Source organism: Vidua macroura, chromosome Z (genome assembly GCF_024509145.1).
Source record: "Vidua macroura isolate BioBank_ID:100142 chromosome Z, ASM2450914v1, whole genome shotgun sequence".
NCBI classification, from domain to species: Eukaryota; Metazoa; Chordata; class Aves; order Passeriformes; family Viduidae; genus Vidua; species Vidua macroura.
Window position 1 is genome coordinate 2,320,475 of NC_071611.1, and position 25,253 is coordinate 2,345,727.

The 25,253-nt window shown below is 42.6% G+C and overlaps 2 protein-coding genes across 14 annotated transcripts in view; one reads left to right on the forward strand and one right to left on the reverse strand.

The window, feature by feature from the left end:
* The window catches only part of KATNAL2 (katanin catalytic subunit A1 like 2), a 28,505-nt gene extending 18,646 nt beyond the window's left edge, over positions 1-9,859 (reverse strand). Inside the window, exons 1-5 of one of the 4 annotated variants that reach the window (XM_054003458.1) lie at positions 9,716-9,859; positions 3,309-3,379; positions 2,744-2,910; positions 784-823; positions 262-373 (exon numbers count right to left, since the gene is read on the reverse strand). In XM_054003458.1, the coding sequence (XP_053859433.1) occupies positions 262-373; positions 784-823; positions 2,744-2,910; positions 3,309-3,379; positions 9,716-9,766 (441 nt within the window). In that variant the 5' untranslated portion in view covers positions 9,767-9,859. Of the gene's footprint in view, positions 1-261; positions 374-783; positions 827-2,743; positions 2,911-3,308; positions 3,380-3,507; positions 3,591-9,715 lie in introns of those variants that run through there. The other 3 variants (XM_054003457.1, XM_054003459.1, XM_054003460.1) reach the window with 3 other exon arrangements.
* PIAS2 (protein inhibitor of activated STAT 2) overlaps positions 9,822-25,253 on the forward strand; it is a 34,659-nt gene continuing 19,227 nt past the window's right edge. For 5 of the 10 annotated variants that reach the window (XR_008441307.1, XR_008441308.1, XR_008441306.1 and 2 more), the window contains exon 1: positions 13,436-13,742. Coding sequence is in view for 6 of the 10 variants with exons in the window: in XM_054003451.1 (XP_053859426.1) it covers positions 13,551-13,742 (192 nt within the window). In the remaining 4 variants the exon portion in view is untranslated. Of the gene's footprint in view, positions 9,911-10,077; positions 10,504-13,435; positions 13,743-16,453; positions 16,563-17,071; positions 17,095-25,253 lie in introns of those variants that run through there. The other 5 variants (XM_054003454.1, XM_054003455.1, XM_054003450.1 and 2 more) reach the window with 4 other exon arrangements.

Genomic DNA, 25,253 nt, shown 5'->3' on the forward strand with positions numbered 1-25,253 from the left:
TTCAATCACAGTTTCACTCAGAGTATAGGTTGGATTATATGCCTCCTTTTCCTCTAATTTTTATCTGTGACTGCCCCCAAACTCATGGCAAGAAAATCTCTCAAAGTCTTGCACCTATAATCCTTCAGTGACAAAATCAGTAAAACCCATTAGTTGCACAATTATTAATTGTGTAAGTCCCATCCTCTTGCTGCCTACAGACTTCCCAAACAAAATCCCATTAATCTCAACTGCACTGCTGCCAAGACAAAACATTTAAACCTGTCTGGGGCTCTCCTTGGTGGAGGATTTAGGTTCTGCCGTACTCCCAGGTGAAGTATTTGATACTGATCGTTGTTTGACCCTTGCTACATTCTGAGTAGAAGCTGCTGTCCTAGAATAAAGAAAAAAAAAATGCAAAACGTCAATGAATTTTTTTCTTCAAAGTACCAAAAGACTAAAACCCAAAGCTTTGAAATAAAAGTTTAGGCTAACTTTGCTTCCACTGAAGTTATGGCGTTAATTTCAATCACAGCAGAATTCAATGCTTACTTTTTTCAAACACCCCACCCACCCCACTTTACCCACACTGCAGAAGCTCTCTAAATTGTCTGCCTCTCCATTTGGGAAATAAGTCTCTAGTTTCCTCTAGCACATACAGAAAAACGGCACCACACAGTCAGGAGCATGACTCTAGGCTTTGGTACTCCTCTGGTATCACAGCATTATCTTAACCTCTGTGCATATTTGCTTTTACTAGGAAAATTTTTCTGCCCAGAAAAACATCCCACACATATATCTCACCTTCTTGCTCTTCCTCCACTTCTCAGCTGTTGTTTATTTTCTGCTGAGGCAAAATTAACATTAAAATGGAAAATAATTAAGGATATAAAAGAGGGCAATTTAAACCTTTTTTTTTTTCCCTTTAAAAATATTTTTAAACACACAATAATGACCTTGGAAATAATAATAATGCATAAACAGGAACAGCATGAGTATAAGCACTGCAAGCTTGCAAAAACTTACGGAAAACAAACTGGTGTCGGTTAGAGTGCTTTTCCTTCAAGCTTTTTACATTTTAGCTCATTCAGTCTTTGGTTACATTTTAAAACCAGTATCATGTTCACAGTAAAACGGACACCACCAGAAATTAGATTAAGTGCAATAATTTAATATATCACACAGAATGCTTATTTAATGCTAATAATTTTTTCATTGCTGAATTGGGAAATATGAATTTGCCTTACTCCTCTGAAGAGGAATCAAGTTCAACATAACAAGACAGAATAAATGTCACATTGCAATAGTGGTTATCAAACTATATTATCTTTTGCATTTATATAATTTTAAACAATTTCTGTCAAATGAGAGCTTTTTTTTTTTTTTCCCCCACAAAATGTCAAACTCACAAAGCCCAGATGTGCACTCATACAAAGAGTTTGTATTGCTACCAGCATGCCCCTGGCTGCTCCAAAACACCTCTCCTTTCAGTGTTCTCTTTACAATGCTCTTCCCCTCATGATTCTCACACACTTGCATAAAATAATCCTTCCCAAACAGCTCTTTCCCTGAAGGAGCTTGGCAACATGGTGTGTTTAAGGGCAGCAGAGCCCATGGAGCAACCTGTAATCTTGTGGGTATATCTACAACACCTCCAACTGGAATTCAGCATGGAAGTGACCAACCCTTTACTGTAGGACTTGCCAAGAGTGCTGCAAAGAATTCAGTAGGAAGGAGCACCACACCAAGGATTTTATTTAGATCTCCAGGTCTGGCAACAGGCACAATTTAGGGCATGGTGAAAACTATGTGCAGTGCAGGAGAAGAGGCTGCTTATGCTTTAGGGAAAAAGGATGATGCCTCCCTGCCAGCATGGTCACAAATCTGGTCTTAGGTAATAGCAGTCTGCTCCATGCCCAAGAAGCTTTACTGACCAAAAAATGCATAATGAGAGCTTTTAAGTGTCCAAGAGTGGCTTTTTGGGAATTCTTTTTTACTTAGTCTTGCCTACTGCTCTGTTTGACTACGATGTGAAAAAATGCTTTATAATATATTATCACTCTTGCCTCATAACAAATCTTTTTTGTTTTGCCCTGCAGGGCTTTTCTTCTTCTTTGTAACACCACCAATCCATAGGTATTAGATGTACATGCCTTTTTCAAGCAAATAATTACTGAACTCTTTAAGCTGGAAAACACCTCTAAGACCATCCTGTCCAATCACTCCCCCACCCCTGCAGAGGCCAACACTGATCCACATCCCTGAGTGCCACATCCACATGTGTTTTGAACCCTTCCAGGGATATTGCTCCACCACTTCCTTGAGCAGCCTGTGCCAGGGTTTGACAACCCTCCCCACAAAGAAATTTTTCCTAATGTGTAATCCAAACCTAGATCCTTCAAGCTCTTCATCTCTTATGCTCACACAGCTTTTCTTATGGCTTCTCCAAGTTACATTTTGTGAAGAAAATGGATAAATATATCTTTGCCATAATGCTTTGTGCTTAGCTGACATCTTCCAATAACAAAGCAGATTTCAAAAGACAGAAAAATGCCACCTTCTAGTTCCTTTATATAAGGAAAGAAAGAAAGAAAAACAGAAGGGTTCAATTCTGGTGCCTTGTGTGCTAGAACTTCAGATCTGTAACTGTAAGGGTTGGTACATTAAATGCTGACATACATGACAAAGACTGTGAGCATAACAAGGAAATACACATTTTAGACTTTGGAAACAAAAGCTTTCTTTTTGGAACAGAGCCACATACCAATGTCCAGGACTTTTTTGGTAATTTTAGGATATTTTTGAAATTTTACAAAATAGTAGCTTTCATATTCCATCAAAATTGTCTCAAGATCAATGTTGTCACAAACTTCAAAGCCACGTAAACCTAATTTTGTCTCTTGTTCCAAAGCATTTGCAGCATCAACATATCTGGCAATTTAAAAACAAAACAAACAAAGATCAAAAAACTGACAGTCATTATCTTACTCTGATTTCCGACAGAAGGAGCAAACAATGGCACTAGTAAGCATATAGTATCGTTAATCTGTCCAAAGTCCTATTTTTATAGAAGTATAAAATCTACTTTAATAAGCTTTGTTAGTTGATCTAAAGTATTTTTAAATTATATAGGGAATTTTTGTTTCAGAAACTGAAACAATTTAGCAAAGCAAACTGCGAGGATACCTCATGGTAGTTTACCACTTCCCCACATCAACCCAAAGGCCCACACTGTCCACTCAGCCAACAGAGGGACAGAAAGATGCAGTACAGCAGGTCAGATACACACAATCCCACAAGGGTAGAGCACTATTATTTAAAAAACATACCCTTCCTCCATTAAATAATGCAAAATTAGAATGAGGAGATTTTTCCGACGAGCTTCTGTTCGCATCTCCTCCTGTGAATTAAGACAGAACTCTAGATCAAATGTAATATTCTCTTTATTGCTGTTAACAACATCTAAATGTAGCCTCTGGAAACAAACAAATTAACACAACAGCATGTAAGAACTGTAAAACAACTCACTGTTAATAAACACAAGGAAAGTGGTTTTCAATCTAATTTTTCTTACACATTATCAGGGCTAGTGGATGGGTAGAAACGTTTTCCTAGAGAAGAGAAAATTACTTTAGGGTTGGACAAATAACTTACTTCCCTTACTATGGTTATGGCTCCCAACATGACCAGACTGCTGTGAATTTCAGGGCAGGACTCTTGCAGACCTCAATGCTTCAGGGACTGTGCAAGGAAACCTTGTGCTCCATCCTCGCTGTGTCCTTCCCTTGCAACCAGAAACCTGTTCTCTGAGTGCCTGGAGAAGGGGGGCTGGTGAGCAGGTCTGGGATCTGCATGACTCTGCTACAAAGACCAGCTGTAACACCTGCTGACACCTCCCATTTCATAGGCCTCGATGTTTAAACACAACAAATGAAACACAGACACTGGAAGAATTAGTGGATTGGGGTAACATAAAACTTGCACGATTTTCACATAGGACTGACTAAAATCAGGATGCAACATAAAGAAATTCAACATGGAGTCAGTCCCATGGATGCCTTGGCACAGACTGGAGAACAATAAAAACAAGGCAGCATAAAACATCCAAACATCCTTTTCTTCATTCAGTGAAGCTTCATCTGAGAGAGTATCAGATGCAATATCAAGTAGAAGAAAAAGCACTATGGAAACAGAATCATGCAAGATGATGGAATAAAGCCTTACTCTGATGGAACATGCCATATATGCTCACTGTCTGCAGAAAACTTCTGGGATTTTTGGGTCGTAACAGAAGGTGCTACAATGAAAGCTGTAGAAATCAGCACATTGCCTTTGGTTTGCCTCACTGGGACTTGAAACTGTGACCACAGGGAAAGTAGGTATGGCCAAATACACATTTGAGTAAATTAATGACTTTCCTTCCCTTTTAGGTTGGGAGGCACTGGGAGTTGGACATGACCCTCATGTATCCCCTCCAACTTGAGGTATTTTGTCTTTCCTGTGATTGTGTGATTACTTGTGAGGACCCAGTGTGAACAGGAAGGAGTGTCACTTAATGGATGGGGGAAAGAGCAACAATTTCTGTTGATTGCACAGCACGCACACACACCCCTGATCACACTGCACAGTAAAGCTACACAGGCTCCTGCTTCCATCCCCAGTTTCCCTCCCTTCTATCCCAACCAAGCAGCATCCTCATCCACCCCCAAGGAAAAGCCCAGCCCAAGTGTCATCTGCTGCCTGCAGGTGCCAAATGCAGATTTCTGTCCTCTTCATACTGCAGACAGAGCCTCACCATCTGTACCAAGGACTTGGGCTGCTCTCTGCCTGTGCCCGGCACACAAAGATGCCAAGGAACTACTACTGACCAAGGCTGATGTTTTTAACCCCCAAAAGATGTGCAAAATAAATATACATACATAAAGACCATTACTCTATTCTTTCTGGTCTCTTGGGAGACAGAGCAACAATAGCAGACTTCTGATAGTAGAGAATCATTTATTCCAAAAATTAAAGGTGTTTTTTGTGTGATGCAAAACCAATTTACCTCTTTACACACTATTCCTTTGCTAGGTTAGACCTCCCTCTGCTCTGTACACAGCGCTGGGTATCACATGGCATTTCACAGCTAATTTCAACACTTGAGATAGCATCATCAGCTACTGTTTTATTTTAAAATAAAATCTGCCAGCCTGTGAAATGTACTGGGTAGAACTGGGAAAGAGTATCCCAGTCCAGCAGGTATTTCCTAGGACGTTTGCTTCAGTCGTGGGGCCATCTAGTGTCACAACTAAGGAAGAGCTGCGGTTTGCTTTTAACATTTCCTGCAAAGTCAAAATTGGCATTTCACATACTGCAAATAAGATTTGTAGAATGCTCATTCTGGTTTTCTAGAAGGAGGGCTAAAACTGGCTAGGGAAAAAGGAAAAAATCATAACCCCTTTCTACCTTTACTACCTTCGATATCCTCTTGAGAAAGCATTTCCAAAAGGAAATTACAATACCACTACAGTGGCGGTACAAAGATAATTTTTCTGAACCATTTTGGAGAGAAAGGAGTGCTGTGTAAATGTTTTCTAGATTGGTAACTATTGAATGAAGCAGACTGGATCCTGGGAGGTGCTGCAACAAGAAGTGAAATAGTTCTGAGAATGCCATGAGCAAAGAGAGAGCTCACACACTCTGAGACGAAAGAGTCTTTTCCTTATTAATATTTGATATGCTGGTGCTTGGAAAACAGATTTTGAATTGTTGTCTTTTTCCCATTTCTCCTGGATGACCTGAAACTTCTGAAACACATCTGGAGATGCAAGAAGGAAGCTGGAGTCATCAGTTGCTGAGAATCCCACCTGTACATCCTTTGAAATGCAACTGCTCCTGAAGGTTTATGTTGAGAAAGATTAACTGTTGTGTTTGCTAATGTATCAAAGAGCAAGGTTAGAGCTACCTCTGAATATTTAAAATACAGTATGCAAACAGAGTGGCTGACACAGAAGACAAACACCTCAAGTGTTTCATGTAATAAACACGGATATTCTGACAAGAGAGGAATTGCCTCTGCTTGATGGACTGACAGGGTTCATGATCCATGGTTGGAACCTTCCTCGAAAAGAATTTGTGTTCTAGCATGTCATCTGCTGCTGTTCATCCCCTTTTGTTACTTCTTCTATCCCTAAAGCATTTTAAGTTCTAGCGTAAATAGTGATATAGTGATTGGCAGCATCTCAAATAATTTAAGTACAGACTTGCTCTGGGGGTAGGATAACATTGTGTCTATGTGTGAGCCACCTACTTCAACCTGGACATAGCAATGTTCTTCTGGTTGTGCTGACCAAACAGAAGGAAAAATGAACCTTTGCATCCCGAAAGAGCCCTATCTAAAAATGAGAAGAGAGTTTAAAGGTTAATTCTTTCTTTAAAGAATTTCTTTGTTAAGAAGAATGCAAGCAGCAATGCCTGATTTTGAGAAGTCAGACGTGTCCAAGCAAATTTAACTAATATGTTAATTAGTTAATCAACTGACAATGACTTGTATTAGGTTGGACCTGAAAAACAGAACCAAGGTATCTCTGGTAGCTCACTTCTGTGAGTGTTCTATAAATCAAAGAAAAATCAAGGATCTTTCAGCATGCAACTGTTACCAAGTCGTGAATCTGGTGAACCAGTGGCGTAGGGATCATTGCCTGACCAGTCCCACCAATCTCTTTCCTGCATTTCACCATTATTTTAGCTGTTATTTCAGCAGATTATTATTTCACTGGTATTTTAGCGCACACTCTTGGCACGAGGCAGATGAGCCTCTGTCTGTGTCAGTGCCACCAGCAGCTTTATCTGTCCCTTAAAAGAGTTCTGTGCCCACCCTGGTCTGCTGTCCTGAGCTCCAGTTCGTCCTCTAGGACTGACCCACTGCACTTATGTCCAAAAAAAAGCTGCCTGCCACAGTCCAGGCAGATACTAACACAGCCCAGGGCTTCTGCTGTGCTTAGAGAAGAAATGACAAATCTTACACAGCATGAAAAAAACAGGAGTACTTACAAGTGCAAAGTTACTTAAAATTCAGTTTAGCTTTATAGTGATCTAGCCTTCCTGTTTAATTAGTATTTAGAATTGCATGTTGTTTATAGCCACTGGTATTTCAATAGATGTTTAAATGTTTAAAGTTTAATAAGCTTCCATTCTTAAAAGAACAGAAAAACATATGTAATTAAATTTTCAATTACTATAGGGGATTTTGGGGTCCATGAAATTAATAAAACCTTAAGGCACTTAAATGTGATCTTGTTTTAAAAACTAAATAGTTGAGCATTTAGCTAATTAGCTTCAACACTCATAGTGTTATTTTCTTTATTTCTAGCTTAACAAAAGTGTGGCACATATTCCTTTCTTTGAGTCATTTTGAATTAAACTCTAATAGAGTCCTGCATCTTTAGGTGCAATTGTTTGTTTAGTCATTTCCACACCTTTCACTAAAATGCATTTACACTCTAAATCAACCAAGTCTCTTGTGCAATTTCCCGAAATTAATGGACCTACTAAAACATTAATTTAACTCAGTAACATTTCATTATCATCTGACCCTATATATTCCGCATGAATTCTGCATGTTTGTTGAGATGAAAAATAAAGAGCTACAGGAGTAAGTCATCATCTGGGGAGCTTGGGAACAAGAACTGTCCTACTTTAGTGTATGCACTCTGAGGGCATCCAGCTGGAGCAGTCAGGATGTGTTCAGAAAGATCTCTGATTAGGAATTCGGACAAGGGGCAGCCAGGTGGCTGTGCAATCACACAGGGAAAGCACTAATCCTAATACACATACAGAGCCTCTTCCCTCTTTGTCTTTGGGATGCCACGATGCTGACAAGCATGGAGTTCCCCAAAATCAAGCTGTCATCGTGTGCCAGGACAGAGAGACTTGATGGGCTCATCTAGTTTTCCTCCTCCGTCCCTCCACCACCCTGTATTCCCACAGCTTTCCATTCCACATAGCCCTTTGGATATTTGCACCCTTGACAGGCTTTTCAGAAGGCTGAATGTTCAGTTCTTGCCCGGCTTGCTGACCGTACTTTTTGAGAAACACAAGCAGAGAATGGAACTGGTGAGTTTTAAACAATGTATAACTTGGCTGCCATTGAATAGAATTTCCCAGGACAAAGACAGGGTGCTTTGCCCTCCTCTCTCCTCCAAATAATACAAGGCTGCTGCAAGCAATAGAGTTGCCAAAGTTTTTCAAGGATTACAATGAGTTTTCATAATTAAAGACATACAGCAAGCTCACCATAGAACTTATGACAGGGAACAAGAAGGAAAAAATCCGCTTGGCAGCTTCAGGTGGTTCTTCAAGTCACTAATTAAAAAAAGAGGCTCTGAACTTCTGCTCCTCTGTGAAACACAAATGACTCCCCTCATCTCTAAATATACTCAAAATATAGACTGTTATCTTCAAAAGGCTATGGAGAAGCCAGTTTACCAAAAGCACATCAAACCAAATCCTGTGGCACAGCTGACAGAGCTCTCGAGCTCCAGTTCTCAGTCCCACAAACGTTCCTGCATTTAGTATCCAGCACCATCTTTGGGACAAAGGCCATGCAAATCCCCACTGGTGAAGTTAAAAATCAGGTCTCCTTTTCTCCTCTCCTCCTGCACGTTGGTGCTGTTTCAACACACCACACCTTCAGGCTCCATTCGCAGTAGTTCAGATCTGAACTCAATTTAGGGCTCAGAAGGAGACCATGCTAGAAGATCCTATTCCTAGGTAAATATATCTATCCTATTAACACTTCCTAAGGAGAGGAAATTGAGGGGCAGGCAACAATCTCTTCTCTCTGGTGATCAGTGACAGCACCCAAGGCAATTTCATGGAACTGTGTCAGGGGAGTTTTAGGCTGGATAGCAGGAAAAGGTTCTTCCCCCCCAGAGGGTGGTCAGGCACTCAAGGAGTTGTCCAAGGCCACCAGAGCTCCAGGAGTGTTTTGACAATGCTCTCAAGAGCATGGTGTGAGTTTTGGGGCTGTGCTCTGCAAGGCCAAGAGTAAGAACATGGTGATCCTTGTGGGTACCTTCCAGCCCAGAACATTCTATGATTCTACAAGAGGTTGATGTAACACCTAAAGCTCAGTTTCAGGTCTCCTCCCAAACACCTCTTCTGTGAAGAATCCTGTACTTTTCACTCTCAAGTAAGAAGAGGGATTGGTGTATGCATGCAAAGCACCCAACAGCCTTATGGGAAGGCTTTTATCATCCCTGCAGCCTCTCGCCCTCTGGTGTAATTTAACCAGCAGATGGAAGCAGAAGAACAGGTTATGAAATTCAGCAAAATCTTGCTGTTTCTCTGCTTTCTAGAGCAAGAACCAAAGAATCATTGAATTACAGGATGATTTGGGTTGGAAGTGACCTGAAGACCATCCAGTTCCAAGCCCTGCCATGATCAGGGTCACCTTCCACTATCCCAGGTTGCTCCAAGCCCCGTCCAACCCGACCAATGCAGCCGTGACTTTCTGAAACAAGAACGAGTGGAGGAAGGAATACGGACTGTCTCCTTTGGCCGTGCCTACTGCTCCAGAACTATGCAGAGAGGGGCTGTGAGGGATCCACGCCCGCCCCTGCCCACCATGCCCAGCCCCGTCCCCGCCGCCATGACAACGCCAACCCCCGCGCATGCGCAGAGCCGCCCCCCCCCCCGCTCCCCGTTGACAAGGCAACCGCGACGCGCAGCCGCGCGCCCCGCCGGTGCTCACCGCTTCCCTCGCCTGGTGGGTGGCTCTCAGCGCCTGGCAGGCGAGCTCCATGGTGGCAAGGGGTGCCGCCGGGAATGTTACCGGGAGCGCCGCCCGGAATAACGCGCCGAGCGCCCGGACCCGCACCCCCGCCGACCCCCGAGGGGCGACAGGCGCGCCCCGCCTCACCCGTGTAGCCAATCAGAACGTCGGAAGGTGAAAGATTGACTGAAGATCTGCCCAATCACGAGCACAGGAGTGTGGGTGGAGGGCGACGCTGGCCAATGGGCGCCGGGCTCGCCTGGGTGGGGCGGGGCGGTTGGGTGGGGAGCTCGGGCTGAGGGGATGGAGCGGTCCGGCCCCGAAACAACCCAAAACGACCCAAAACCAACCCAAAACAAGCCAAACCCAACCCAAAACAAGCCAAACCAACCTTAACCAAGCCAAATCAACCCAAAATATGCCAATCCAAGCCAAACCAACCCCAAACAAGCCAAACCAACCCAAACCATGCCAATCCAACCAAACCCCACCCCAAACCAGCCAAATCAAGCCAAAACAACCCATGAATGAGTGCAGCCCAGCTCACGCCATTGTTAAACTTGCCCTGCTCACCCACAGACTAAGTTGTGCCTGAGAAGCAGCAGGCTGCAGTCTGCCTTTCACGTCAAGGATGCGCCAGTGGGCATTAAAATGGAGACCAGCGCGCTGAGGGAGCACAGGGCTGTGAGAAGCGCTCTCTTCGGAGCACAACTCGGCTGCCTGGTTGCTGCAGCCTCCTGGGGTTCAGGGTGTGAATTATTTGAGAGGTAAATTGTGCCTGTTGGGTGTGGTCCAGCTTCAGGAGAAGAACCTATGATCGGGTAAGACGAAGCCTAAAGGCTTCAGCATCAGGATCTCTACCAAAACTCCTCTTCCGTGAGGAATGCTGTTACGCTTTTCTCGCACAGTGGGAAGAGGAATTGATGGACACATGGGCAGCTTTGTGGGAAGGGCTTTTGTTATGCCTGTTCCCAAACCCAACAGCTGCTCAGTTCTCGGACAGGGTAATGACCAGGTTCTCGCATCATGCAATACAACCTGGTCTAATGGAAGGTGCCCCTGACCATGGCAGGGGGATGGAGCTGGATGAGTTTTAAGGTCCTTTCGAACCCAAAACATTCTGGGATTCTATACCACGCTTGCTTAGCATCTCATCCTCGAAAACATGTTTTTTCCAGACATCCAGATCTTCTTCCAAAAACACTCCTCAGTATAAGCGTCAAGCGTCAATACCCTCTTATGGCTTTGTCCTTTTGGTGTCACTCTGCTCCCACTCTGGAATGTTTCCCCAGCCCTTTTCTAAAACGTTCCCCATCTGGTACATGCCAACACAGGCTTCAGTGTGTGTTCACAGCTCAGGTAGCTGTGCTGCAAATGTTTATACATTCATCCTGTCACGGATGCAATTTAATACACGTTTTCGTTACGTTTTATTACATTTTACTCCCATAAAACGTGGAGTTTTTTCAAAGTAGATCAGATTAATGTTTTTCTAACTAACTTAGGTCCCCTCCTATTAGAATGTGTGTTTAATTTTGTGGCCTTAATGTGGTAGTAGAGTGGTAATGCATTTGGTTTTCTATTACTGTGGGCTTCTTTTTTTTTTTTTATGGCTCTGAAAGAGAAATTCCTTTAATTTAAGTTAGAATTCAAGCCATCCCAAGTTCATCACTGTTGGGAGAATAGCCTGGGTTCAGGTCTGTGCTTGACTGGAGAGTTTTCCACCATTACTGTTAAAGGGGAAATGCTACCTTAATATGTGGTTTCCTATAGTTTTGATGGATAAAGTGACTCTTCAAATCCTTTGAACAAAAATTGAGGATAATTTTCACAAAAACTGTCCATAGAAGCAAATGCTCACCCACAGTCAGGGAGGCTGTGTACAAGACTGAAATCTAGGCCTATGTCAATAGACATAATTTAATATCTATTAAATAACAGACATTAAAATAATAATGACAGAAATAATAGACATAAAATAATAATGATCAAGTAAGCAACTTCATAGCAAAATTTAAATATTTTGCTGTTGTTATTACCAAAATATAGGTGTATCACTGTGGTATGTTAGGATGGGCAGGCAAAATTAATATTTCATTATCAAAACTGATTAGAATATATATATATTTATATATATATATATATGAATACGTTAGATTTCTAATTTAGATTTTTCTAAGCTTTAATATGTCTCTTGTCAATGTAGTATATATAACTATATTCATCATGTCCCTTTGTTGCCTTTGTCGCAGACTGGAAATGAAACCTGAGATGATTTTAGTAAGGAGGTAATATAAAAGAGGATCTTTAGTGAAGGTCCTCAGGAACAGTTATGGAAAGATGTCCACAAAAGCTCACTCCCCACCCCACCCCCCACGGGGTGAGTATATTTTTATAGGTTTTAGGAAATTAGCATAATTGATAAAAGGCACCAATTAGGAGGACAAGTGGTGATGCAATCCCCCCCCCAGGTCAAGCCCCTTCTCTGCAGTCCCCCCTTCAGCACTTTGTACTTTGCCCATGAAAATGTGTCTTGAAGGGTTGTCCTCAGCCTTAGCTCCCAGGAAGAACCAAGACAGCACAGAGCCTTGTACCTCCCGGGGCTTGGAGCTCTGGAATTTGTTTTTTCTTTCTGCTTATGGAAAGGCCATGGAAAAGTACTGGGAAAACTAGCTGCTAATACAATAAGTGACAGAGTTACAAATATATGTGTGAAGAACACAGAGAGCACATAAAAGGAAAAAGGGCAAAACCCAAGCAGCATCACCCTGACAGAAGATTATGTCCCACCCAAACTCTGTTTTGTCAAACAGCTGCATAGAAAATGCAGATACAATGCAGGCACATAACTTGTTTATTTCCAATAAGCAGAATCAGAGAACCAGGATAGTTGGGTTGGAAGGGACTTTGAAGATCGTCCAGTTCCAGTGCCCTGCCTCAGACAGCGACACCTTCCAACAAGACCAGGTTGCTCCAAGCCCTGTGTAACCTAAGTATCCAGCTTAGAATATTTTGTCCTACAGCCAGAGCACACATATTTTTTGTCAAGAGCATGATTAAGGGTGTCTTTCAGCCTCCCTGTTTTGACAGCTCTAGACCTCACACAAGAGGGTTGTAGGCACTGACAAACACTTAAATATTTTTGCCATTCACTCATAATGTTACCTTAAAAAGTACATGACTGTGGGATACCAGTGATGATGGAGAAGCTTAAGGTTGACCTCATAAAACTCTTCCCTTTAAACACAGTACACACAAAACAAATCTACTTTCCACCCAGTCACCCCAGCCCCATCCCTGCCTGCAGTTCACACTCTGCAGTCTATTAGCAGCTGGTTAAGCAGCACAGGAGGGGTTTGATGAGGTATAGTGCTGATAAAAGCAATTGTTGCAATCCTGGGAGTAGCTGTAGAGTGGTTTTGTTTGTTATTTTGGGCTTTTTTTTTTTTTTTTTTTTTTTTTTTTTTTTTTTTTTTTTTTTTTTTAACCGCAGTGTTTGTGGAAGGCTGGGAGGGTTTGTTTGGATGTTCAGATGTCTTTCCGTCGTTAACACAGCTGTGGGAACAGGCAGTGCTTATATAGACGTACTGTGCATAGCACTAGAAAGATTACTAGAAAAGGTTGAAACCAGATGGGTTTTTTTTTTTCCCCTAACAAGCCTCAATTTAGGGGGCAGGTTGCTTAGCACCTACAGGCTCGTTCTTTACCCTAATTAGAGCCTACTGGGGAAGACAAAAACCCCAGCAACTAATTCAGTGATTTTCTGGGAGACAGGAGTATGCACTGGCTTCCTTGAGGAAGGTCTCCTCCTCCAATGGCTGATGCTGGGCCGAGTTCTAATACTGCAAATTCAGAAAATGCCCAAGGAAAGAGCCTGGGAACTTGTTCAGAAGACGCAGCAGCAGGTTTAGTGAGAAGGAAGAGGAGAAGAAGAAAGGGGTTTTGGAGATGGAAGTCCAAGAAGAGGCAGAAGTTTCAGATCCCAGAAGAATTTCTGACATTTGAGGTAGGTTTCTTAAAATTTTGGTGGAAAGAGAAATATTAGAAATGTTGAAATTTAGCAAAGATTACTTGGTAGCTGTGGAGTATAAGCCTGGAGTTAATGTGTTTGTGAGAAGTTATGATAAAACAGCAGGATTTTGAAGGCCTAGAGCAAGGAGATTAATTAAAAGGCAGATTAATTCTAGTTACTGGAAAAACAGAAGAGGGAGATTTGAAAGAAATTTTTGTGTGTGGAGATAATGGGAGAGAAAATGGCCTATGCCCTACGAGAAAATTGAGGAGGACCAAAAGTCCTTTTTTTCTTTTGGAGGATAGGGCCCCAGAGATGTGTAGCAGAAAGGTTGTGAGGGAAAGATGGAGGAACACTTCAGTAAAATATTATGGAAAGCTACTACGTAAACTCATGTTATCTTATGTATGTGAGATATATAAAAATAGCATTTCCTCTTATCCTTACAGATACTGGGGATGAGATGAATGGAAATGTTGAAAGATACAGTTATGAAGTGAGAGGTGAGCTAGAAAAGAACTGCCTGGCTCTGATGTGAGCTTGAACACTGATGTCCTTCCTGGTGTGTTTGAAGGAAGGAACACTTGAGGGTTTGTTAAAAGAACAAAAGAAGGCTTTGGTCTGGTCATGCTTTAATGATCTAAGAGAGTCTAACCTGCAGCTTGCCCCTTTAGTTTGGCATTGAATTGGAGGGGAAAATAAGCATTTGACGGACTTAGGAGTTGAACTCATGCAGTGGTGTGGCAGATGGCACGTTTTATTAGCCTGTCAGTTCTTGGTTTTGACTAACAGAAGGGGTTTGAAATTAATGAAGTCCTTATGTTTAAATCTAAAGGGGTGTCCTAAGACCAAACACAAAAGCTGTTAGTGCAGAGGACTAGGTATTTGTGCCTGCAAAGTGGAAAACTTTGGCACATTTAAGGGTTTATCTTGGAGTAAATAGTAAATGAAAAGGAAAGCCTGTCTCAGCAAGCTGTTGCAAAATTGCAACTAATGATGTTAGTTGAGTTCCTTGGTGTCCAGGTCTTATAGCAGCAATAAGTGCCCCTAGGTAGTGTGTATGGCAGGGATCAGTATCCTGTAGAAAAGGTCAGCTACTTGTTCCCAAAATTGCCTGCCAGCATCCCTCCTTGCAGAGCCTGCTGCTGACGTGACCTGTCCCTTGGCCCGTAAGTTGCTGTTGTAGTTGCTGCTCTGGGTGTGTCAATCGTGCAAAACGAGCTGCCTTTTGGTTAATATGAGCAAATATGTTTTGCATTTCAGGCCTCTCTTCCAGCGTCTCTTTATCTTTTTGTTTGGGTTGTGCTGGCTGTTTGCCTGTCTGTTGGATGAGTCTTTCATATTTTTTATTGCAATAAATCGGTTGTTTGGTTTTACAGCCAAGTTGCTGATGAAACGGAATATTGTGAGTAGGTAATTATTGTGACTAGGTAATGATCTCTGGCTGCTTTTGAAAACAATATTCTCGGCTGCACCTCGATGTTTATTTTCTGTAAATGTCTCAACATTTACATTCCTTACAGCAGGAAACCCATTATCCAGTTTTTGAAGCTTACTGCTGGTGACATTTTCCCTTCATTTTTTATTAATAAAACGTGCTGCATCATCATTATAACACAAATTATGAGTCCTCTTGACTGGGTGGATAAACTGGGCTGTAAAATCACAAGCTTTCTATTTAATCCACTTCAATTGCAAACTGGAATATATTCTATTTATTTTATTCTATGATTTGCTAGTTTGGTTGGTTTTCTTTTTTATTTTCGTTTGGTTGGTTTTTAATAGAAAATTTTAGTTAAAGACCGGAGTGTTAATTCTGGAGGGTAAGAAACATGGCAGGTGTGTCCAGATCTGGGCTCCTCGGTACAGGAAAGACAAGGAGCTAATGCAGAACGTCCAGTAGAAGCACAAGTAGGAACTTGCAAGTAGGGGTCTAGAGCATCCCTTGTGATGAGAGATTGCAAGACCTGGGTAGGATTAGCCTTGAGGAGACTGAGAGGGGATCTCATTAATGCAGATAAAGGTCTCAAAGGCAGGTATCTAGAGAATGGTGTTGGATTCTTGAGAGATTGCAAGACCTGGGTAGGATTAGCCTTGAGGAGACTGAGAGGGGATCTCATTAATGCAGATAAAGGTCTCAAAGGCAGGTATCTAGAGAATGGTGTTGGATTCTTTCAGCGGTGTCCAGCAACCGAATGAGGAGCAATGGCCAAAACTGAAATACAAGAAGTTTCACTTCAGCATGAGGAAGAACTTCATTATGTTGAAGGTGGAACAACTCTGGTAGAGGAGTTCAGGGAGGTCCGGGAGTGTCCCTCTGTGAGACATTTGAAACCCACCTGGAGTTCCTGTGTTGACACTGCCTTGTCAGGGGCTTGGTCTAGGTGATCTCCAGAGATATCTTTATTTTGTGATTCTGTAATCCCTCTGGGATCTTTTCCAGGGCCACTTGAATTCTTCGCTCCCTGCAGCTGCTGCAGGAGCACCGTGTAATTGGGGCCGGTACCTACGGGCACATGTGTATGCACCTGGACTAGCTTTCCCTCACAGTTCCCAGTCTGTACCACTGCGGGTGTGTCCCGGTGGCTCCCGGTGTGGCCGTCCCACTCCAGCCCGGCTTCCCCCGAGGGTTCCCGGTGTGTCCGTCCCACTCCAGCCCGGTTTCCCCTGAGGTCCCCTCGCCCCTCCCTGCCGCCCTTCCCGCCGGACCGCCCTCCCCGTCACGTGCCGGGAGCGCGCTCCGGGTGCACGATGATGGTGGCGGCGGCGCCCGGCGGCGGCGGGTAGAAAATGGCGGATTTCGAGGAGCTGCGGGTGAGGAGGAAGGAGGGAGAGCGGTGGCGGCGGGGGCAAGATGTCGGTGCTGGGGGGGGGTCCGCGCCATCCCCGGGGTGACAGGGAGGGAAGGAGCGGGCCCGCCTCGACTGCCCGGGGGTCGGCGGGGTCTGCCTGGGGAGACCTTCCCTGTCAGTGCCCAGTTCCCCGTCCCCGCCGCGCGGCTTGTGCTGCTGCCGCCGCCGCCGGGGAGGTTCTTCGCTCTCCTCCCGACATTTTAAAAGCCGTCTCGGCGCTGCCGAGCGGCCCCCCCGGGCTCGAACGGCTCCTGCTGGGCCCCGCGCTCCGTGCGGCTAAAGGGAGGGCGGTGAATAACCACCGGGCTGTTAAAAATGCTGATAGTTGTGAAATCTTTGGAAATCCGTGGACCGCTTCCCTAGCATGAAACCCAGTGCCGGTTTTCAGACCTGTTTTATCTTCGGTTCGTTATCTTTCATATTGTCGCGGTGGACTCTCTGTAGCAGATTTGTCTGTGTGGGTGTGTGCGTGCGTGTCCTTTCATTTTGTTAAGGTGTGTACACAAAGAACCGACTGCATAGTTAGTGCTTTCTCTCCTGTTTCCTGAACAATCCGCTGTTACCTTTGTGTGGAAGGAGGAGGTTGTCTTTCAGCAGCGTCCACGCTGCAAAAGTGGAATTCTTCGTGAGAATTCTGCGTGCAGGCCGCTCCCCCCCGACCTGGACTTTGTCACAGGAGGGATAAAAGCCGGTTAAATAGGAGCTGCTATGAGTTGGGCTTTAGTGGAGAGGAAGAGCTGGTGCTGGTGTGACAAGTGGGAAATGTGCTGCAATGGCCACAGAATTTCCCTTGCTCAGGCTTCTTCCAGCACTAACAGTGGTAGTGCAACTGAGGAGCTTATAAAAATATAAAAATGTATATATAAAAATATAGTGGAAAGAACTGTGTTTCTTTGTCTGAGGACAACAGTGCTCTGCCTCAGTTTTAGGTTTAGGAATTGTTGGCTTATTTTTTTGTGCGTGAGCCTTACGTTGTCGGGGTTTTTTTCACCCTTTAGATGTGTTTACACATTTTCTTGCTCGGTATCCTCACCAATTCTCAGCCCTCATTCCAAGGTGTTTCAAAGGGTTTGGCTAAAGCCCCGATGTAAACTTTGTGCCAGTGGTGACTCTTCTTTTATCTCTTCCTCTCCAGTCTTGAGGTGAAGTTGTGATCTGTCTCTCCCGAAGCACGTCAGCGCTTTTTGAGATATCCATAATTATTGATAATTTCCCTCAGGGCATTAGGTTCCTGAATACCTCTAAAACAAGAAACTGAGGTGCATAGATAGATGTAATGCAGGAAGTATGGAGGGAAAAGGAAACTGTGTTTCAGGCCGACTGCAGGGCTGCCCTTTCATCATTCAAGAGGTACCACTGGTTTAAAAAAAAAAAAAAGTCTGAAGGTATATCTTTTGATATTCCCATTCACCTTATTTGTAAACTGGAGTGCTTTTGAGGTGAATCTGTTAGCCTGGAGCTTCTTTAAATGTTCAGTATCTGTCTGATAAGAATTCATGGCCTGTTGTTGGAAAGCTCAAGGTAATTTTTGGAAGAGAATGTCATTGTTTGCCTCATGTCTGCAAGGCCATGGCTGAATTTTTCCTGTTTTCTTTTCACATTTGAGGATGCATTTGAATGTCTCTGCTTGAATACCAGGTACTTGATTTTGAGGCTGAATTTTTTTTTCAGACTACCAAATCTTCCTGCTTTTGACCAAAAACGAGAGAGATTCCCCCACGCCCAGTAGATTTTGTGAATTGACCTTTAGGTGTGATCTGAAATGGCTGCTTTATAGATTAACCTACTGAATGTTTTTATGGCAGTATTGTTTGCTGCTCTCTTGTTGATTGCAGTTTCCTGTAGTATGTCATCTCTAGCTGTTTTATAAAAGACCACTTGGGCCATTTTGAGAGTGGAATTTAGTGTAGTAATTTGTTAAGGACTGTCTAAAGGCAAGAGATCAAAGTTCTCTCTTAAACACTGTTTCTTGAGGGAAGCAAGCAGGTGCAGCTTTTTTTTTTTTTTTTTTTTTTTTTTTTTTTTTTTTTTCTTCAGGGCAAAGGAGCATTTTAATATTTGTTAGGACTATCCCTGACATCTTCTGGATCTTCACAGTAAAAGTTCTGTGGAGTTTGAACTAAAGGGTTGTAACTGACAGGCTGTAGTGAAAGGAGCCAGACTTCAAGAAACCTGCTGTTACATCAGGCCTTTTGGAAATCTTCAGTTCTGTTAAAGTATTTGCTACTTCTCAAGATATTGGTGAAAATGTCTGGTCTAAGGCTTACTCTTCTAGACGATGTGATTAAGATTTTATTGATTACTGTAGATTACTGGTTTCTGGAGTATTAGGGAGTGGCTGAGAATACGTGGAGGGCACAACAGTGTCTAGTTACAGTTAGTTTTGAGATACCATTTCCAGGACTGCTGTTCACAGATGTGTTTTTAAACCTGGCTCATACCTTTATCCATAATCCCCTCTCCAGAGCAGCTCAGTAAATGATGAAGGAATTACTCAGGCACAGGCGGATGTGGAATAGAATCATCAGTCTGGTGTGGAGGCCAGAAATGACGAGTAGACACATTTTTGAACAGAATTGGCCCAGAAGTGGGGAACTACAGCTCCTCCTGAGAGCCATCTGTGAGGCAACAATTCCAGCTCCCAACAGATTCTGAACTCACCAAGATTTACTTGAAGCTTGTTGAATCTCAACAAAATGCTGCAGATAAGAGGATCAGTTACATATTATTATTTCATATTCTTGGGTCCCCTGTGTTTCTGCTGGCGTCCTGACTCTAAAATGGAAACAAATAATGTGGAGTGCATGCAGTCTTTGAAACAGATCTCTAGTTTAGGTGACAGCATCAGTCTCAATAGTTCGTGTTTAGTCACGTTTTGAAGTAATTTGTTAGTGTCATCTTTGTGGGGGAAAAAAGAAGGCTCTTTATATGCAAATGGCTCTGCCTGTGCCAAAACTAATCTGTGACGCTTGAGATCAGTTTCATAGCCATTGTGGAAAAGAACTTACTTGGTTGAGAAGAGATGGAGGTGTGCTAACATATCCTTTCTGGTGGGAGAGATTGCACAAAATTTACTGGAAAACCATGTTTATAAATGCTGGAAGTAGGTCCTACTTCTGCTTTTTGCTCTTGCACACCTAATAGTGAAGTCACACGATTCAAATGGGAGGAGAAATGTTGTTTGGATGCCATATTAAAATGCAGAAGTTGAAGTCTCATTCTTTTATACATTGGATCTCTTGTTAATACCAGACTTGGTGCCTTTTCCACTTCACTTGCTTTATTTTTCCAGTCTGGAAGAACAGTGTAAGTGACCGCCTCACATTTACCAGGTGAAGCAGTGCTTAGTGTTAAATTGCTAACAAGAAAATGCTGAGAGCTGTTTTCGTGTGTCCTCTTCAAGGTCATTGACAAACACTTTTATTTTATCTGTGTTAGTATAATTTTATTGTCTATGCTGACCAGTTTTTGTTTTTGATGCAGAAATCAAATTCAACATCATGATCTGAGTTAAACTTAAGATGGTGAACAGAGTAGATATGAGAAGTTGCTGTTGGTGCTGTCATGATCCTTAGGCTGCAGTTAAATGTATTAAATAACATAAATGCTGATAAAATACTCCTGATAGCTTATGATAATGTGCTGTTACCTTGTATCTGCACGAAATTCCTGTGTGCTCCATAGGTTCACAGTCATTATTCTAGATCATTGAGGTTTACTGAGACACCTCAAAAGTTTATTTATGTAAAGTCATTAACAATTAACTGATTGTGCTGAGATACAGTGTTTGGGAGAGGAAGGAGATACTGAGCTTTTAGGTACTCTAAAAAAGAAGCTGCAATGAAACGGCCAAGCTTTGTTTTGAATGTCTTAAATATTTGTGTTTGTTTAACTTAGGATTTTTCTTACTAAGTGCATGCAACTTTGGAGCTGATTCCTAATTAAGAAGCCAGGCTAGAGTCTGTGCAGAGGAAAATCTCCATAATACTAAGGATCTGGTGGTTGTGATTTGCATTGACTATGGTTTTCTTTAAAGCTGCTTTTGCTGTCCTGTACTACTGACACAGATTTCAATAAAGGCATCTTCATTTTTCCATGTGACTTGCATTTCTTTATCTATGGTTATGTCAGTTTGAGAAAACATTTCCACTCAGCAGAGAGAGGTCTTCAACCATCCTAGGACACAAGTTGTTTTTCCTTACCATCATTACCCATTTCTAGCCTGCTGTAAGTCAGCATGGATACAAATCTGCTGCAAAAGATGTCACAAATGTACTGCTTTGCTGAATGTCCATGAAAGGGCTTAAAGTCAGGAGTGAGGATTTGTGGAACCTGTCCTTGGTGTGTCCCTTCTGTACAGAGCGTTCAGACACTTTGGGGATTATCTGGAAGCCAGTGGGGCTGAAGCAGAGCTCTTAGGGCCAGGCTGACTTCTGAGTAGGCTGGATTGCTTCTGCAGTGCAAGTGTCCAGTTGGCCACTCAAGCAGTGCTTGCCTTAAAGCCACAGTTGCTGCTGCTTATTGTAGGGCATATATCAAGAATTGAACAAATTTAACAGGCATTTTCAGTTACCTTCCACTGAAAAAAAAAATACATATATATATAAAGAGATGTAGAGTGACTATTAATAATGCAGGGAAGTGTGAAGAATCACACAGCTCTTGTTTGGAGAGATGTTTGATCCCTTACTTTGCTTTGAAACATGCCTGCCCCTTAATTTCAGTGGCATGTCAGCATTTCCTGGGCTCCTTAACATCATCATGCCAGGGAAATTAATGCCATTCCAGATACACCTACGGCTTAATGCTTTAGAACAGTGTTTCTGCTCATGAATCATGGTTGCTGAAGTTTAGGAAACAAAAAAGCCTATGAAGCTTATAACCTTTAAGTATGAATTTCAGGGGGAAAAATATTTCTGGAATATAAAAGTGCTTGAATTATCCAGTCTGATTTCCTTAGAGTTCTGTCAAACTGCTTTGTGTTCATGGAGTAACGTTGAAACTAAAATGGCTTTGGTTTTGCGTTAAAAAAGCTTTTTCTATTGGGCTGTGCAGATGTAAAGAACTTCTCTTAAGTGAAAATGTCATCTACATTACACAACTTGAATGTCTAATTGTAACTGAGTGATGTGAAAAGCATATTAATAATGAGTCTGCAGTCTTCTGCAATATGCTGGAAAACCAAAAGAAAGGAACTTGGTAAGGGTTTGTTGGAAGCAGTGTCTGCCTTGCACTATGATTATAAATGTTCTCAGACCTACATCCCCATAAAAGTTTATTGATGCTAATGAATGTCCACTCTGCATTTGTAAATGGAGTAGGAAGATAAGTACAGAATCATAGGTTTGGTTTGGATGAGACCTTAATGCTTCACTGCATTTTATCCCAGGCTGCTCCAAGCCCATCCAAGGCCCAAGCTTGGCCTTGGACACTTCAGGGATCCAGGAGCAGCCACAACTGCTCTGGGCACCCTGTGCCAGGGCCTGCCAGAGGGCCAGCAGTGCCTCCACAGTATCCCATCCATCCCTGCCCTCTGGCAGTCGAAGCCATTCCCTGTGTCCTGTCCCTCCATACCTTGTCCCAAGTCCCTCCCCAGCTCTGCTGCAGCCCCTTTAGGCACTGGCAGGTGTGTTTTCTTATACGTGTTTGTTGTTGCTTTAAAGGAAAAGTAGAAACAGGTTTAGAGGGAAAGTGTTGTAAAAGCTATTGTTTAGATATTCCTGTAAACCTCGCTTTTTGCAAGTCTTCTTTCTAAAGCCTGTGTAAGATTTTTACATTGGTGGACAAAACAGTGTATATTTTTCATACTTGCAAGCATTTTTCATGTGGGTATTAATTTAAAATTTTGATGACTATGGTATTGAAGCCAGGCTATGTCTTCTAGTAAAATGAAATCCATCTTGTAACAAAGTGCTAGTTTGTGAAATTTTTTTTGTATGAAATGTTAGCTATGTTGAGGCGTGACTGACTGCACATTTCACCTTGATTAACTTGCAGGAATGCACAGAAGGCAGCAGGCAGGGTAGTAGACAGTATTTTGCAATACATGCTGTTTCCATAATTTCTGTGTAGGATTATTTTACTCATTTGCATTGTGATTACGGAATCCAGCATCATGCTTACTGCCTGCATCTGAAATAAAGGAACTGGCATTGCAATCAAGCTTATGCAGTTATCTACAGAAGCATGCAACATGAAGTTTTCTGTAAATTCTTGAATACTAGTATTATCTTTTCACACGGTTTCTCTTTTATGTCATAACTATAAAGCTGTTACATTATTCCAAGCCATCTTTTGTGAATGTGGAAACACTTTATTTTCATCACTCTGAGTGCAAGAATAAGTAGAAGGGGAATGCCAGGTAGAAACTAACATTCTCCATCTTGTTTTGTTGTTGAGGGAAGTTGCTGGGACGAAATTAAGGTGACATCTGCTGTTGGCCTCTTCAGAAGTTTGGGTGAGCCACTCAGTGGCTCACATGACTTTTTGCTAGCTGCTGTGTCCATGGTGCATTTATAGACAGGGTGTTGGGGGAATACCTGTGTGAAGGCTGCTGTGTTATCTCTGCTCAGAACAGCTTCTTGATAGAAGAGTCACTGGATCCAGATAGGCTGTCTGGAAATGCTGAAAATCAGGGGCTGAAATGCAATAACCTTGTCTCATCAGTGATGAGGAAAGGGTGTGCCAGATGAGGTTTCTGCTATAGTGTTTTAGATGGTCATTTTGGTTTGCATGAATAATGTGGCCCTTGAGAATGCAGGTCCTGGCTACTTACTCCTGCTGTGTTTTAATGGCACAAGAAATAGCCATTGACTTGGACTTGAGACAGCATGTGCCCGGACATGGGTCAGCGTGTGCCCAGGTGGATAAGGTGCCCATGGCGTTCCAACCAGGGTGTGACACAGTCCCAGGGCAGTGCCCGTCCCTTGTGCTGGCACTGCTGAGGCACCTCAGCAGTGGTGGGGACAGCTCTGTCCTGGGGACAGCTCTGGGCCCTCAGGACAAGAGAGATATTAAGGGCTGGAGCGTGTCCAGGGCAGGGAACGGAGCTGGGGAAGGGGCTGGAGTCCCAGGAGCAGCTGAGGGACTGGAGTTGGGGGGTGGGGGTTGGATTCTGCTCTCAGGTAGCAAGGGATAGGACAAGATGAAATGGCTTCAAGATGTTCTAGAGGAGGTCTAGATTTGACACTGGGAAAAAATTATTGACCAAGGCTGTTGTCCCACCCTGCACCAGTTGCTCGGGGCAGTGGAGGAGTCCCCACCCTTGGGAGAGATTTGAAAGTCACGTGGATGTGGCATTTAGGGACATGGGTTACTGGTGGCCTTGGCAGTGCTGGAGCAATGGTTGGTCTTCATTATCCTGGAGGTCTTTTCTAACCTAAATGATTCTGTGATTTTAAGTTCAGTTTTGATCTGAAATAATTCACTGGTCTTACTTGCCAAAACAATTTTCACAATATTAAAAAGAGAATAGGGAAACAAGCCAGGGACACAGGGAGGATTTTGACTTTTATTGGTGACTGACTCAATGTTTGGGCAAAAATTGTGTTAAAACTTCAGCTGAGATCAGATCTGTGTCAGAACACAAGCGTTAACTCTGTGTAGTAAGGACTTGGAAGGTAAAGTCAAAATACTGTGTTTTGAGTTGTGTCCCTTTTGAAATCAATGCCAAAAGCTTTAGTAAGAGTCCAGATGCACTTCTGAACTGTTTTTAAAAATACATATGATCCCAGATGTCCGCTGTTTCATACCTTCTGTTAGCACCTTTATCTCCAGTCCTTGAGTGTGGAGTTGTCATGGTGCAGCAGCACAGATTGAAGACTGGTGTTCTTTCGCCTTTAAAAACTTTACCTCCTTGCTATAGTGAAAGTGTCTCCCAGAAATAGGAAGGAAGTTGATTAGAAGTATTCTGGACAACTTTATACCTCTGGAATGGAGGTATAAATTGCTCACAAAAATGTGAGATGATGCATCTGTGCAAAGTTAATTGTTAATAGTAATGGGGCACAAGATTGTGTCCTTTTGTATCGTGGCCTTTTTCTTTTTTTTTTCTGTTTTCAGAAACAGTGGGAGTCTAATTTTTTTAACTTCACAGTTCAGTCCTCAGACTTCCAAAACTAACCTGATAACCAAGTAAATAGTATTATTTGATTTGAAGATACCTTTGTGACACTTGATACCAGAATATGATCTGAAAAGGAGAGGGCGTTCTTTTGTGACATTTGAAGAATCAGTTATGTTGTTTGTGTATCATACTGTATGCCACAGCATACAGTAAATAATGTAGCTTTTGAGAACTGTCCTCCTTGCTGTGCATATCTTTCAGCAGTGAAATGTGGTACGCCTATCAGTGTCCAAAATAAAAGGAGTTTCACAGTAAACTATCCAGAAATTAAGATATAAAATAAAGAAGTGCTTAAAGCGTGTTCGAAGACAGGTGATGATACTGATTCACTTGATTTTTTGGGTTTGGTATTTTGTTCCACAAAGTGTGACAGATTCTTTGTGGTACAGCTTGTGCTTGTGCTGTGAATTTAAGATTTTGTTGTTACTATTGTTTGAGTGTGGAAACAAATCTTTCATGGGCAAACTCAACCTGCATCCTGGACGCTTTGTTTCTTCATTTTAAACTAACTGTTTGTGTTCTGTGAAG